Genomic DNA, 14,290 nt, shown 5'->3' with positions numbered 1-14,290 from the left:
AAAGGTGGCCAAACCGCCAATCGAACATGTGGCAGCACAACAGTAGGGAGAGGCAGCAATGTCGAATGCGAGATTCAGAGGCCACGCCGCCTTTTTCAATTTCATCGGCGTTCGGTGGAGATTCCCATTTCAGAAGGAAAAAGGCTGAAGTCCAGTACAGTAGAGAATAAATCGGCTCGATGCCACTCTCCACACCGTCATCACCACCCACTTTTGGCAGCTTTAAACCTCGTCATAAAATCAAAAGGCTTCCAGTCCACCTCTGCGGAAGGACCCTGAATCGACCTCTGCGCCACTCAGGCGAGCCCACGGTCGCCCCGGTGGAGCAGCTGTCGTATCAACTGGCGTCAAGCCCCTGAACGATTCCTTGCAGTAACATGGAGCACATGGAGCACATGGGATGCCTGAGTGGACACGCTCAGCGCCTCGTGACTTGTCATTCGGCATTTTCAGAGCCACGGCGGCATGCCGGTCTTGCCGCCGCTGGGGCACCTACCAGCCAGTCTGCATCCCGCTGTCTCACTGTGGGCTCGCGGCTGAGGCCGCTGGAAGACCGCTGGAAGACTACTGGCTGTAGCGCTGCCAGGCACCGCTGCTCACTGAGATTTACTTTGAACACGGTACCATCAGCACTGTAACCTTTCAAAGGTTCCCAGCTAGCTTTTCCCTTGCGCTAATCGCAGCCACTTTCTGAACAATCAATCAGACTCGTTAGACCCAGATCAAACCATTTTGAGTTTAAGATCTTTCACACGTGCGCAGAACCGAGGAGCTTCAGCATAGTTCCGTGCATGCGTATTAATTTGGCTGTGGCCGTGATATTTGTACAGTGGTTTCATAGCCCTAGTGTTGGAGCATCTATATGCAGCATCCCATACATGCCAGTCTCTTCTCCCAGCCGCTTTTATACATATATTTACATTTGGAGAATATTTGATCATTCGCATAAATTGATCATGGCTCCTCTTCATCCTGTTCTCATCATCTTCGCATCATGTATAGGTGTTCTTTGAAACACGCCTCTTTCGCCAGGTAGACAGGTCGACCAAGCCAGTAGCGTTTGCTTAGGTCTCTGCTCTGTAAGTCGAGGTTCAAGTGTCTTCTCATAGTCAAGAATTTCCGGCTGCTTCGATTGTATCGCATCTTCAGCCAAAGCTGGAGACTCTCGTTCTGCAGATAAATCTTCTTCGGAGAGAAATGTAGTCTCCTGAGAAGTATAATCGTTTCTAGATTCGTTCAAGGCACGACTCTTCATGAGTCCTGTCAGCTCGCCAAATTCCTGTTTCAGCTGAGCGCTTCTTTCCAAAGCTGCCTGACCAATTTGGAGCGCCATTGAAGCTCGAAAGCCCTCTGAGAAGTCGGGATAGAGAAGCTTGCTTTCGATAGAAATAGTCGTCTTTCTCACAAACTCATATTCTTTCCAAATACTTTCGAGTTGCAGCACTCTGCTTTTGGACCTGCTAATATCTCGGTTGTATGCCAACGGCTCTTGCGATGAACCTGCCTCCTGGGCCAAGGTGTTGAGGAATTTTGCAAAGGAAGGCCCGGAAACCCTTAAGCTGACTAAAAGCGACTTTGAAGGCGGCCGATCTGTGGCCCCAAGACCACATATATCTAACAAGACGCGTATTCGGCTAGCAATGTATGATGTGCCCTCACCATTGCCTACCCCAAGTAGCCTCTGAAGTATTGTTTCCGAACGTGCCAAGCTGCCGGTCAGCCGGGTTGCAGCTCTCCAGTCCAGGGCATTGATGCATTCATCCAAGAAACACTTGACTGTATCCAAGCTAATGTTCATCCCGGATTGCATGCATGATAGAAAGAATGCAGCAGCTTGGTCGAAGAGCTTGAAGTGAAGCAAGCCACCAATGATCTCTTCCACCAGAGGCTGAGAGAGCGGGAGATGATCCCAGATCCAATCTCCGGTGAGAGTTCGGCGTCTGGAGTCTGAGGCCCAAGGCAAGAGAGCTGGGCTCTCTTTAATATCTGATATGTGTCTTCTGCGGACTTTTGCACCTGTCCGGTTGTCGAGTCCGGTGATACATGCAAGTGCCCTCAGGAACTTTCCGTGGTTATTGGTGCATTTATAATGATTTAAGATGGCGACAAAGGTAGATGGCGTGGGTTGAAGGAGTCGGTATTGGAAAAATGAAGCTACTAACGCTTCGGCAAATGCGTGATGGCCAGACTTGTTGAATGCAACAATCAGTGTGTTGTAAGTGTGAATATCTGGCGGGTGTGGTGAAACTAGCAGGTTATAGCAAATCCTGCCAACCTTCTCTTTCATATTGAGATTCGGGGATGCCACTAGGGATCTCAGGCGTTTGTTCAATTGGATAGTGTTGTCCTGGGCCCTGGCTGAGTCTATAGATCGGAAGGTGAAGCCCAGGCCTAGGGTTCCTTTTTCTAATAAGCTCCTGGCTTTTTGCAGCGAGGGGCCGGATTGGTCTTCAGGAAGAAAATCGGTACGGTCTAAAAGTTTTTGAACCAGGTGCTCCGTACTCAGAGACTCGCGGAGCAGCTGAGCTTGATTCCGTGGTTCCCGGTAGAATTTTCCTTTTTCGCATTCTTCACGCATAATTGCACGCTCGAGCCTATCGTAATCGACCTTCCTAGGGGAATTGCGGCAGCCATAGTGCTCGTGCCTTAAAGCTTCAACGAGATCAGATGGTCCGATGGTTGCTGGTTGGTGGATCTCTTTCATGTATGGACGATTGCTGTATATGTCCTTCAAACTTCGCCAAAGTATGTCCATCTGTCGAAGGCTAAGTTCTGAGGTTTCCGAGTCGCCGGAGCCGGTCGGTTTTCGGGGGTCTTGGAGATCGGCTATTTCTTTCCGGACCTCTTCGATCTGACGGTCCAGCTCTTTCCTGCGGTCATCCTTCCTGACAGCATCTACCAGAGCCGCGGTAGCAAATACGGAGCTATAACATGCGGTAAACAGCTCGGTGAACGTCGGCTTGCGGCGAGCAGAGGTCGCTCTCCTGCCCAAGGTGTCGATGGCATTGCTGCAGGCTTTGCACCCGCTGCGAGGAGCCGTTCCAGCTCTGGAAAGGATGGTCTGCATCACCTGGACATTTGTAGATAGGCGCACAAAATTCTGAAAGGAGCAGAGCGCTGTGTGGCCGTCAATTGAAGTCGAAGCCCAAAGTTAAATCTACAGATCGAAAATCGAACGATGCTCCCACTTTCCTTTGCGAGGTTTCTGAAGCGTCACGTGATTATATCTAAGCTCTCAGCCCCCACCATGATAGCTCTCTCTAACATCAGCTGCACGACGGTAGCAAATTACCATCTCTTGAGGAATCGAACAGAATCAGGAAGGATTCTTGAGATTTTATTCAATTTTTATTTTATTTATTTGTGTACAGTACCTCGAATCATCCCAAGATGTTCGCCCTTGTACTCACTGCAGAGCTTTCGGGGTTTGTGCTATGACATTTTGCCCCGCGATCTCACAAAGCGTAGCCGCTCACACGAAAAATAGCGTCACAAATTTGCGCCCCGACGACACTCAGGATAACCCGTTCTGGTACATGTTCAAGGTTCAGTGTACTTCTTGCAGAGAGACTCATGACAACTATGTCGGAGTAAACCGCTTCGTGAGTTTGCATCTTTCTCCACTTGGATGTGCTCCAGGTAGCTCACAGTTCTCAACCAGGAACTCAACGAAATGAGTGGCAGCCGAGGTGAAGCAAACTTTGTTTGGAGATGCAAAAACTGCAAGGTAATTTTCTACAATGCTCAAGAAGCCATCACTAGATATATCCTTACACATTCACTCTTTTCACAGCGAGAATCATCTGCGTCGATCAAGGCTGCCCCAACAGCCTATGAACAGGGAGAGCCGCCAAAGGCGCAGAAACTGTTTGAGTTTGATTGCAGAGGTCTGGAGTTTGTAGAGTTCAAGCCCGAGGTATGTCAAAGCTTCCATTAAAGTGACGAAAGGCTTGTGTTGGTTATTAATATTCGTCATTAAAGGGTGATTGGCTAGCCGATGGCATTGATTCCGGCACCAAGTTTACTGCAATTGACTTGACGGATGGAGAATGGTTTGACTATGACGAGAAGGCAGGAGAGGAAGTCAGCATAAAGGAGCTGACGTGGGAGATTAAGAGGGCATAATATGTAAAAATTTAAAGAGAATAGGAAAGCTTCATCTGTTATAATATCGAGCTGAAGATGGTACGTACATAGCTAGAGCTATTAAAGACACCCCCTGGAAGTCATCCAGGTACCCCTACCCCACATACCCATCACGGTTCCAACTTTGAAGCTTCAAAAACATCTCTCAACTTCGTTTACTGTTTACTGCACCGAGAGGATAAAATAAGAAGCCATGTCATCCATCACCGCACATTCTCCGGCAATCAACTACCTTACAGATGCTGCTCACATGCTTCAAAATGCAGCCCCAGAAATATCAGCGCATCTCCTGAGCCAACGAGCATCGCTTCTCTATGCTCACGACATGGCCCCTTCAGACTTTCAACGACAGCATGTCTGCGCTGCTTGTGGCCACATCATGATCCCAGGACAAGGGACAGAATTGAAGCTAGAAACTTTGAGGACACTGAGGACAATGAAAAGAAAATCGAAATCTTCAACTTCAGACAAGACGGCAAAGCCTGGCTCTGCGAGAGAGCGGTCTAAAGATTTCTCCTGTGGTTTCTGCGCCAGGGTCACCAGGATTCCTCTCCCAGCCCCTGCAGCTGTTATTCGCCGCAAAGCCACCAAGTCCAAGATGCAAAATTCTACGGCAGATACTGAGATCCAAAAGCCGGCCACGGCGAATGCCAGCAGCAAGAAGCGCGCCAAGAATCGCAAGGCTGGGCTGCAGGCTCTGCTATCCGGCCAACAGCAGCGCCAATCCAATCCGCTATCGCTTGCAAGCTTTATGAAGAAATAAACGGATCAGCTTCTTTCAGGATACTTGTTTCAAATACCCATATCCAGCGACCAATGCAACAGTACATCGCCATCTCAAACTATTGGGGTATTATCGGCTGCACGCCAAAGAAAATTGAAGCAAAATGCACTACTGGCGCTAAACGCTGCGACTGAGCGATGCGTCGGGAACGTTCTAGCGCCTGCGGTTGTCTGTATGACATAAACGCGCGACCGCTATCAAAATTGCCCCTCCAAAAATTTTAGATCCCCGCCGCCGTCTAGTCAACAGAACTGCATTTTGCGACAACTTTTTCAATTTTTTTCCTTTGGTTTGTCATATTTTTTTCGCAACACTTTGATACCAAAAATGGCTGCCGAAAGCGAGAAGCAGAATTTCTTTGAGCCTATTGGCAACAAGGCCCAGGGCCTGTCATCGACCACAAATGGCGATTCAGTAGATGCAGAGGAGTTCAAGCCTGTCGACGAGATTGAGTCGCTGTGCATGAACTGCCACGAAAATGTATGTCGACTTGCTCCTTTCTTTTGTTTTTCCAGTAGCATTTTGCTTTGTACAGAGGCTAACTCATTTCATAGGGCATTACCAGACTTCTCCTTACCGTCATCCCCTACTTCCGCGAGGTTGTCATCATGTCCTTCGCCTGCGAACATTGCGGCCTCCAGAACAATGAGATCCAGCCCGCCGGCACCATCCAGCCCAAGGGCACACACTACGAACTGCGCCTGACTGCGCTCGACGACTTCTCCCGCCAGGTCGTCAAGGCCGACACCGCAACCGTCAAGTTCATCGAGATCGACCTCGAGATCCCCGCCGGCCGCGGCCAGCTGACAAATGTCGAGGGCCTGCTATCGGGCGTCGTTGACGACCTCGAGATGGGCCAGGAGGCGCGCAAGGAGCAGGCTCCCGAAATCTTCGAAAAGGTTGGCGAGATTATCAAGAAGGCCAAGGCCATGCTGGCAGGCGAATCATTCCCCTTCAGAGTCTACGTCGACGACCCCGCTGGTAACTCCTTCATTGCGCCCGACCTCAAGGACGGTGTTGGCAAGTGGGAGAAGCACGAGTTCGCCCGAACGGCCGAGCAGAACCAGGCCCTCGGCCTTGGAGATACCGATGACACCGCCGACGCTACGTTGAACAACCCAGGCTACCAACCAGGCACCACCGCCGACGGCGACATCATCCCCAACGAGGTGTACAGCTTCCCGGCCACTTGCCCCGGCTGCATGCACTCTTGCACAACACACATGAAGATGGTTGACATCCCCCACTTCAAGCAAGTCGTCCTCATGTCCACCGTCTGTGACGCCTGCGGCTACCGATCCAACGACGTCAAGACCGGTGGTGAGATCCCCGAGCATGGCGAAAAGATCACCCTCGAGGTTGACGGAGTCATCGACCTTGCCCGTGACATCCTCAAGAGCGAGACCTGTGGCCTCGAGTGCCCCGAGCTCGAACTGCACGTCAACCCAGGCACTCTCGGTGGTCGCTTCACCACCGTCGAGGGTCTCCTCATCCAGGTCCGCAACGACCTCCACAGCCAGATCTTCGAGGCCGGCGAGGGCGGTGACTCTCTCCGCTCTGACGAAAAGTCCCAGTGGGACAAGTTCTTCGCCAACCTGGACGATGCCATTGCGGGAACCAAGCCTTTTACCGTCATCCTGACGGATCCTTTTGCCAGCAGCTACGTCCAGTCGCTGGTCGACCCCCCTGCGCCTGACCCCAAGATTAAGAGGGAGAAGTACACCAGAACAGATGAGGAGGAGGAGGAGCTGGGCCTCAAGGACATGGTGCTGGAAGGATACGAAGAGCCTGAAAAGGAGGAGGAGAAGGCTGAGGAGAAGGCTGAGGCCAACTAAATAAAAAGAATAAATGAAAAAATGGAACAAAACAGGAACGAAAAGGGGGCATTTATGATGATGAAGATAAAGTAAAATGTTTACGGTATACAAGACACGGGATACATGGTTTTAGAAAAAATAGAAAACCAATCGTTATTGACAGACATATCAAATTACTACCTAGCAGCACACCCTCAACGCTTGAGATTCCAGCAAACGGGTAGCTTTATCGAGAGCTCTCTCTCATCAGGCTCATAGCTCCCACTTCAAACTCAATATATTAACCCCACACAGCTCTCGGAGCTGTAGAAACAACAAGAAAGGAAAAACAGGGTATTCAGAGCAAAACAAAAAGAAACAATTCTGCAAAAAAAAAAATGATTCTTAACAAATAAGGAAAAGCGCATCAGAAAGAAAGACACGTTCTGTTGAAACGGGGGGAAGAGGGGGAAAAAAAAGAAACTTGAACTGAAGTCCCGTTATTGGGCATAACACACCCCATTCTCCCAAAAACGCCGCTGTGCATGCATGAGTGCCCGCATTATCCCTTGCCGCTGCGTCTCTTTGTGCGTATATCTAGCTTGCAGCATATATATATTCGTTCCCCTTGATAAAGCGTAAACAATGAAAATGGAAAGACGGACAGAGAAAACATAACAATAAACGTAGAAGGAAACCCGGTTTAGAAAAGAACAGGCAAAGGGAAGTTTTAAAAAGCAAGAGACAAAACAAGTCTCTGCTCATCCAACTCTTCTGCTTCGTCTATTTTCGACTCCACAGTTGGTTTGGGTCAAGACGTGCGATTAATAAATCCCATCATTTTTGCAGCAGATCATTCCGCCTGTGGCGGTGTTATATCGCATTGTACCGCATTTGCCTCCGTAAAGCCTCTCGTCAGCTCGAGTCCTGGTTGTGTCAAGATGATGCATCCAGGGCCAAACTGCGGCATTTTAAATGGAGAACAATGAGAATCAAGAAGACGGCAGTTAGAAAAAGGAGGGCTTCGTAAGAACACGGTATTCTACGTAGTCTTCCCCATCAATATTAATGATGGTTCCCTGCGAGACAAGCTTGCCAATAAACGGCCCATTTGTCTTGCGCTCATATTTGACACCGTCATACATCTTGGCATCCTCAGCACCAGCCTTCAGACGAAGACTCTCTTGGCGAGCCCAGACTTTATTCAAGCGCTGCATATCTTCCGACTCGTGGAATGGCGGTCTACCGTTCGTCGCGGGAGATGGTGCAGAGGCGACGACTGCGGCGGCGGCGGCAGCAGCAGCGTCGGCAACGAGAGCGGCAGCCCGTTCTCGGTGCAAGGCATGTCGGTCAGCTCGACCTTGAGCAGCCTCGACGCGTGCAATCTCTCGGCGGGCGAGCGCATTAGTACGCTCCATTCCATCGGAGCTGTGGACACGGTTCATTGCGCGAGAGTCGGGACGCGAAGGGTCCTGCTCGGCGTAGGCTCTCGATGTCTGGCGCATGTCGTTCTCGTTGAAGGACTGTCGAGGAGTAGCCCGGGATTCTCCGCGGCGCGACTGCCGAAGTTCATGCTGAGCTCCACCGACATCTGACCGGCCATTCGTTAGATCCGAGTCGTCAGCAACTATAGGGTGGTATGGGGCGATGGCCTGGTGAATGTGTCTGTAACCAGAGCCCGCGCGAGCCTGAGCCTCATGAACGGCTCTAAATTCGTTGTTGAGTCTTTCTTCTGGCACTTCGCCCTGATCCAGCTGATACTGACGAACTCTGCAATATTCTTTAATCTCAGATCTCTGAAGCGGCTTCAAGTGTGGTTCAAATTCAACCTCTTCATACTGGATCCACAATGCACCCGCGCCCGTGGGAAAGTTGCCGTCAACAAATCGGCCATCGCGGGTTTCACGGACTACTTTTACTCTAAACATGTCATTCTGTCCCAAAATACCGTAAACAGCGTGCCGGTCTCTGGGGTCCTCTTCACTCGAACCCTTCCAGAATCCCAGAAGGATGCGCGTGGGTCTAGTGCCTGGAAGCGGGCCATGCAGTTTCGGGACATGGGGTGGCCGGGGTTGCAGCGCTGGTTGCGATGGCAGCAAGGGCGAACGCTCCGGCGGGCTATTACTACCACCGGGGTTGATGGAAGCAAATCCACCACTCACGCGTCTCCTCTTGGAATCTGGCCGTCCGGGACTAGATGCTGAGTCGGGCAACTCAAGGCCATGAGCTATGGCAGGCTGAGTAGCTGGGTTGTCATATGCAGGGTTCTCCTTGACTCGGCGAATCGCCTCTTTGACAGCTGACTTCTCAGCAGCTTTGCGCTCCTCCTCGGATTCATCTTGAGAGTCAGTGCGCAGCCTCACATACTCCTTAACTTGGAAGTGATCAAGTCCGACCAGATGCTTGGAAAAGACAACTCTTTCAAAAGTAACCCAGCTACCACCGGGCCCAGGGGGCATGGGATAATCGTTGCTGACTGGCTCGTTGGCGACGGTATAAGGTTGAATTCGAGTTCGCAGTCGGTCGCGCACGTCTATAAATCCAATGACAGCGTGGCGGCCTTCAATATCTGGAATCGGAGAGTCTCGCCAGTGGCCCAGCAAGACGCCTCTGACGGTTCCCAGACTCTGCCGTGACACCTTGGACTTGAGACTTTGACCAGGCACAGGAGTCCTGGATCCATCTGTGCCATTGGGAAGCTCCATCTTGCTCTCACTAAGATCGGTGAAGACTGAGTTTCGCTTGCGCTTAGGATAGTGGGAGACTACAGGCTCATGCTGAAGATCTGACATGGCCTCGTCCTCGTCGGAAATGTTGCGAAGATGCGAGGACTTTTCATCACCGTTAGTTTTGTCCTTGACGACAATAAAGGCTTTCGGTCCGTTGGCACGCACCCCTGATGGCGAATTAACGTTGCTGTCCGGCTCACTAAGCTCGCTTTCTGCTTCGTTGTCGTCAGGCGAATGCTTGATATGGCCGTTGGAGTGTCTGGAGTGAATGTCAGTTGGAGTTGAAGGAGCGGTTGAGAGCTCGTCGGTCAGAGACGCAGTATCGGGCGACAGATGGTCCATCTTTGCCAAAGAGAGAGAAAATTGAATACAAAAAGAAATAGAGACTAATGAAAATGATATAATCGAATGAATCAAGGTTGAAAGAAGGCAAAATGTATGTCTTTGATGGAGAGGAAGAAACTCTGTCTAGATGCTTAAAGCGACAGGCTAGCTGGGAAAGTCCGGCGGGCAAATTGATGACCCTCGGGCATGAATGAAGCAGATGGAAGGCCCAGGCAGCAGGATGGAATCTTGCAGCAGCACTAGCGTAGATATTTTGTCTTGCCAAGCTCTCGCGAGAAAAAAAGAAAAGAAAAGAAAAGAAAGCGGTGATGCTCAGGCAGACAGAAAAAATTTATCAAAACGCTATGCAGAGTCTCGCCACCGCAGATTTGCATGAAGACTGATTTGAGATCTTCAAAAGACAACGGCAAACCTGCCGATTTGAGAAGCAACCACAGAATGCCGTAATCGAATCTGACAGATCGGGAGAATGACGCAGGATATGAAGGGAGCGACTGGGATGCGAGGATCGCAGTCAGGCCACTGCTGCACCGAGCTCGTGGTATAAATGCCCATTCCTGTGGAAACACGTTGCACACCAGTCTTCCAATAAGTGCGTCTCGCCCAAGCCACTAGGCTCAGCCAAAGTTTGGGAGCGACAAATCCAGGTAGCTTGATCGGCGCGGTCAGGGCGCAAGGCGTGGGCCAATCAGTCCCCTGGCGTCTCGGCTCACCTTTAGAGAGGCTGGACGCTGCAAGGCTAAAGTAAAAGTAGCCGGTGGGAGTGCGATCTCACTGATGACAAAACAAATTCCCAGGTAGGAAATAAGTGAAGTAATCAAGATCATATCAGCAGCCAGCGGCGTATGTGTGAATTGCGCGCGCAAACAGTGTGCCTTTTGCTCAATTGAACTGCTGATAAATCGACTCGATCCTTGAGTGCGAAATTGTGCAGAGAAGAAGAAGAAATGAGGGAGAGGCGAGACAGCTGCCGCGAACTGGAAGTTTGCTACTCGCAGTGGTACTTACCAAAAGCGAGACACGACGGGAGCACCAAGTACCACCAAGTAACAAGCACAAAGAGGCGATCGGGCGGCCACTGGCAGCCCCACTGCGAATCGAAGGGAAACCCAATTGCCCTCGGGTGTTCGCAGCAAAGTTTTGCGAGTCCAGCGTCTCTTTTGAGTGCTTGTTGCGAGGCAGAAGGACGGGAAGTGATAAGCAGACAAGTAAGAGGCAGCTTGAGAATAGGCCATCTAGCAACTAGGTCCAGGCCGCTCCAGTGGCGCCAGTCTGGATGGATTCCATCAAGGCGCAATGAGACGGGAGCTTTGCCTTTTGCCTTTGCTTGCCAATAGTGCAGAGTATAGAAACAACAACATGCAGACAGTGAACCCCAAAGTAAAAACAAACCAGAGCAAAAGTAGAACAGAGCAAAAGAACTTGATATACTCACTTTGGCGCATTATCCATGGAAAGTCCGTTGATGGTTGGCTCTCGCGGAGGCGTTGTAGACGCTGAGATGTCATTCTCAATAACCGGAGACTGGGATTGCGAGTTGGGGTTGGAGTGAGAATGATGAGACTGAGAGATGGAATGAGGGTGCGAAATAGAGCGAGGAGAGTGAGAGCGAGAGTGAATAGGCGGGAGCCGAGGCGTAGGAGAGAGAGACCGCGGATGGCGATGTGGCGCCACCGAATCCTCCACTCTTGGCAGAACTGTTTCCTTCTCGATAATGGGATTTAACAAGGCGGCTGTGCTGAGAATCGAGTGGTGAGGCAGCTCTCGCTTCTCTGATAGCTGTCGAGGAGATTGCTGGGAGGGAAGACCAGCCATGTTCGATTCAGTCGACGCGAGCGGCGGCGTCCGCGTATGGGGATATTGCTCTACTGCTAGACCGTCCATGATATGTGCTGTCCACGTCGTTGCTGGCGAGATCAAGAAGGCGGGCTGAAGGGACGGGCGAAACGAAATAGAGATGATTATATAAAAGAAAAAAGAGGACTCTCTTGAGTAGTAATACCAGGGTCAGGGCTGACACTTAGTCCGATAGTTGAAAACGCCGATAGCAGGGAGTAAATATTATAACCCAATGCAGATTTCCCGACGGCAGAGAAGAGCGTTTGGCACGGCGTGCGTCGAAGAGACAAGATGATGCTGGGACCTCTCGACGAAGGAGATACACGTGATGGACGACGGCGTCGTCTTTGACCAGCTGTGCTACAGATGTGAGGAAGAGGGAGAAAGGAAGAAAGAGGGAGGAAAAGATCTCGAAATGGTATTATGAGGATCCAGAGCACTAATAGTGGCAGTGGCCAGCAGCTGCAATAGTGGCAGTAGTGGCAGCAATGGGATCCTCTTTTTTTTGGCGGCCGTGGGCTGAAGAGAGATTGTCGGGACCCGGAAAGCAACAAGACTTTGATCGGCTGCGAGTCTGAGTCTAATCGGCCAAGCGACCAGGGGGGGGCGTGTGTGATGCGCGAGAGATTGAATATGGAATCAGAGCCCAGGTGGGAAGGGAAACCACAAAAATAAAATAGAAAACAAGGGCATGAATAATCAGCGTTGCGCCCCAGAAAAAGATACCTGCGCCATACCGCATATGCACTATGACAAACGAGAACGAGGTGCGAACGAGTGTTAGGCAGACAGTATTAGAACAGCAGTGTCTTTTTTTTGCTCTTCTTCTCTTGTTCTGTTTTGTATTATCAAATCCTGCCGGGGAAAATTACCGAATTCCGAAAATGACTCGATAAGGATTTGGGAACCGCAATGGATATTTAGACTAACAGCGCCTATGCTTTCTCTCCCCCGCGCCGTGTTCAGCAGTGAAAAACTTTAATTAAAGCAACACACAAGCCAAGTCTCAACAAGGGCAAAACACAGAGTAGCAATGAAAGGGAGGAGATTGGCTGGGTTGACAGAAGGGAACGTTGACGTGATACAGCAGCAGCACCGAAAAAGAACACAAGGCAAAAAGACGGATGAGGTGAGTGAGAGAGGGAGACTACAGCAGAGAGGGAGGGGGGGTGCAGTTGGAAAAAATAGGTTAAAGCTGTCTGTCCAGACGGGCCCCCTAGAGAGATGGGGCCAAGGGGGGGCGTGTGCGAAAAGAGACCGAGAGTTGTGTCGTAACTGGTAATGGATGAAGCCCAGACACGGTCTTGGTTCGTCTCTCAAGGGATGTATAAGTAATATGTAATAGATGGCTTGACTCGCGGAATCGAGTCTCTGAGACACAAAAGAGGCCTAAGCTTTTTCAGAGATGATTCTTATACTTGTTGCCGTATTTGTACAACGCAGAAAGATGATACCGCCGCCGGCCGCAAACTAGACAAGAGGCGGCCGTTTGCTCATTGAATCGTTTTCTCAATCCGCCCAGCTATGCAATGAATGATGCATGCAGTTTAGCATAAGAATCATCATTGTCTAGTACAGCAAATTGTATGCACGCGCAGGGTACGACGGCATCCTACAAAGAGACGTGTAGGCTTTTTCTGTTTTGTTTTGTAACAGGTACCAATGGCCGCCAAGAGCGCACTTGTACTCGCATGTATCGTAAACCCAAGCTATTACTCATACGAATCACCGGTTGAAGACATATTGCCGCATACTCACTGGCCAGCGCTGGTGTTAGTCGTGCTACTACTTGGTATGGTACAAGCAGGAACAAGTACTTTCGTAACAGTCGTATCGCTATGGGGCTGATTGGCAGCTGCACGGCTGTTGGGAACTTGAACAGGCATGGCATCCATTGGCCTGCGCCGTTCAGAAACACAAAAAAAAGAGGAGCTTGTGCAGCATTTCTGTCCAGGTCTTGTGCTGAATACAACACGTATATATTTGGCACTCCTTACATAAGGCGAGGCGGCGTTGGCGCGCAAACGTATCCGCACCGGGCTAGGAGATAACGGTGGCTCAGCAGAGAGAATGGTGTACAGGACGGTGCGCCTTGCCATGACAGCAGAGGATTCAACATGTTTGCTCTGGATTCCATCACATGGGGTTCGGTTCCCAGACCAGACGCATTTCGGGCTGAAATTGGCAGTACAGGCGCCCTAGTTATGCTAGCCTCTGGCCATCTCTTGCTGTTGGCAACCAACCGTAGGTGGTAGTTGCGAGGTAGTTGCTGCAAGGTTGCCAGTAGCGTTGCGAGTTGCGACGTGGAAACAGATTAATATACAGTACAGCGCCGGAGGAATTATTTCACTGCCCAATTCTTCCGCGCGAGGCCCGGAACGCTCTGCGGATGCTGCGGCTGCCGCAGGTGCCGCACAGCTCACAAGTACTGTACTTGCTTGACATCGATACGCTATGCTGGCTGCGACGCCTTGGGCGACTAATAGGGCCATCGTGCGCGCTGGGCCACCGCACATTGTTGCCCTTTTGTGTGTCTCTGCCGCTCCTCTGTATGGCGCAATTGCAATTGGCCGTTTTGGCGTGGACCAAGACCTTTTACTCTTTGGGCTGCCATTTCCTATACTGCCGGGCTCCGTTCCCAGTCCAGTCCA

General features: G+C 50.7%; 6 protein-coding genes across 6 annotated transcripts; 3 read left to right on the top strand and 3 right to left on the bottom strand.

Moving 5' to 3' along the window:
- Positions 1-760: 760 nt before the first annotated feature.
- Positions 761-3,151, bottom strand: GGI43DRAFT_413783 (uncharacterized protein). Its single transcript, XM_083206947.1, has one exon. The coding sequence runs from the start codon at positions 3,065-3,067 to the stop codon at positions 968-970; it is 2,100 nt and encodes a 699-aa protein (XP_083057508.1). The 5' UTR covers positions 3,068-3,151; the 3' UTR covers positions 761-967.
- Positions 3,152-3,272: 121 nt separating this feature from the next.
- GGI43DRAFT_192249 (CXXC motif containing zinc binding protein) lies at positions 3,273-4,232 on the top strand. The gene is made up of 5 exons (XM_083199965.1): positions 3,273-3,425; positions 3,488-3,602; positions 3,662-3,727; positions 3,794-3,916; positions 3,982-4,232. The coding sequence occupies exons 1-5, from the start codon at positions 3,391-3,393 to the stop codon at positions 4,123-4,125; spliced, it is 483 nt and encodes a 160-aa protein (XP_083057507.1). The 5' UTR covers positions 3,273-3,390; the 3' UTR covers positions 4,126-4,232.
- On the top strand, positions 4,139-5,478 carry GGI43DRAFT_192291 (ribonuclease P Rpr2/Rpp21/SNM1 subunit). The gene has a single exon (XM_083199968.1). It carries the CDS (start codon positions 4,340-4,342, stop codon positions 4,907-4,909), a length of 570 nt encoding a protein of 189 aa, XP_083057506.1. The 5' UTR covers positions 4,139-4,339; the 3' UTR covers positions 4,910-5,478.
- On the top strand, positions 5,084-7,044 carry GGI43DRAFT_192263 (zinc finger-containing protein ZPR1). The gene is made up of 2 exons (XM_083199966.1): positions 5,084-5,410; positions 5,485-7,044. Exons 1-2 carry the CDS (start codon positions 5,258-5,260, stop codon positions 6,763-6,765), a joined length of 1,434 nt encoding a protein of 477 aa, XP_083057505.1. The 5' UTR covers positions 5,084-5,257; the 3' UTR covers positions 6,766-7,044.
- A 689-nt stretch (positions 7,045-7,733) lies between these two features.
- On the bottom strand, positions 7,734-11,684 carry GGI43DRAFT_424981 (uncharacterized protein; the record flags this gene model as incomplete). Its single annotated transcript, XM_083208443.1, has 3 exons — positions 7,734-9,557; positions 9,621-9,714; positions 11,236-11,684. The coding sequence occupies 3 exons, from the start codon at positions 11,682-11,684 to the stop codon at positions 7,734-7,736; spliced, it is 2,367 nt and encodes a 788-aa protein (XP_083057504.1).
- A 2,084-nt stretch (positions 11,685-13,768) lies between these two features.
- Positions 13,769-14,290, bottom strand: GGI43DRAFT_192286 (uncharacterized protein). The gene has a single exon (XM_083199967.1). The coding sequence runs from the start codon at positions 14,153-14,155 to the stop codon at positions 13,847-13,849; it is 309 nt and encodes a 102-aa protein (XP_083057503.1). The 5' UTR covers positions 14,156-14,290; the 3' UTR covers positions 13,769-13,846.

The sequence above is a fragment of the Trichoderma evansii genome, assembly GCF_050947405.1.
Source record: "Trichoderma evansii strain SZMC 28006 chromosome Unknown GGI43scaffold_21, whole genome shotgun sequence".
Taxonomy (NCBI): Eukaryota; Fungi; Ascomycota; class Sordariomycetes; order Hypocreales; family Hypocreaceae; genus Trichoderma; species Trichoderma evansii.
Note: the sequence above shows the minus strand (reverse complement) of the source record. Positions and strands in the feature narration are given on the sequence as shown.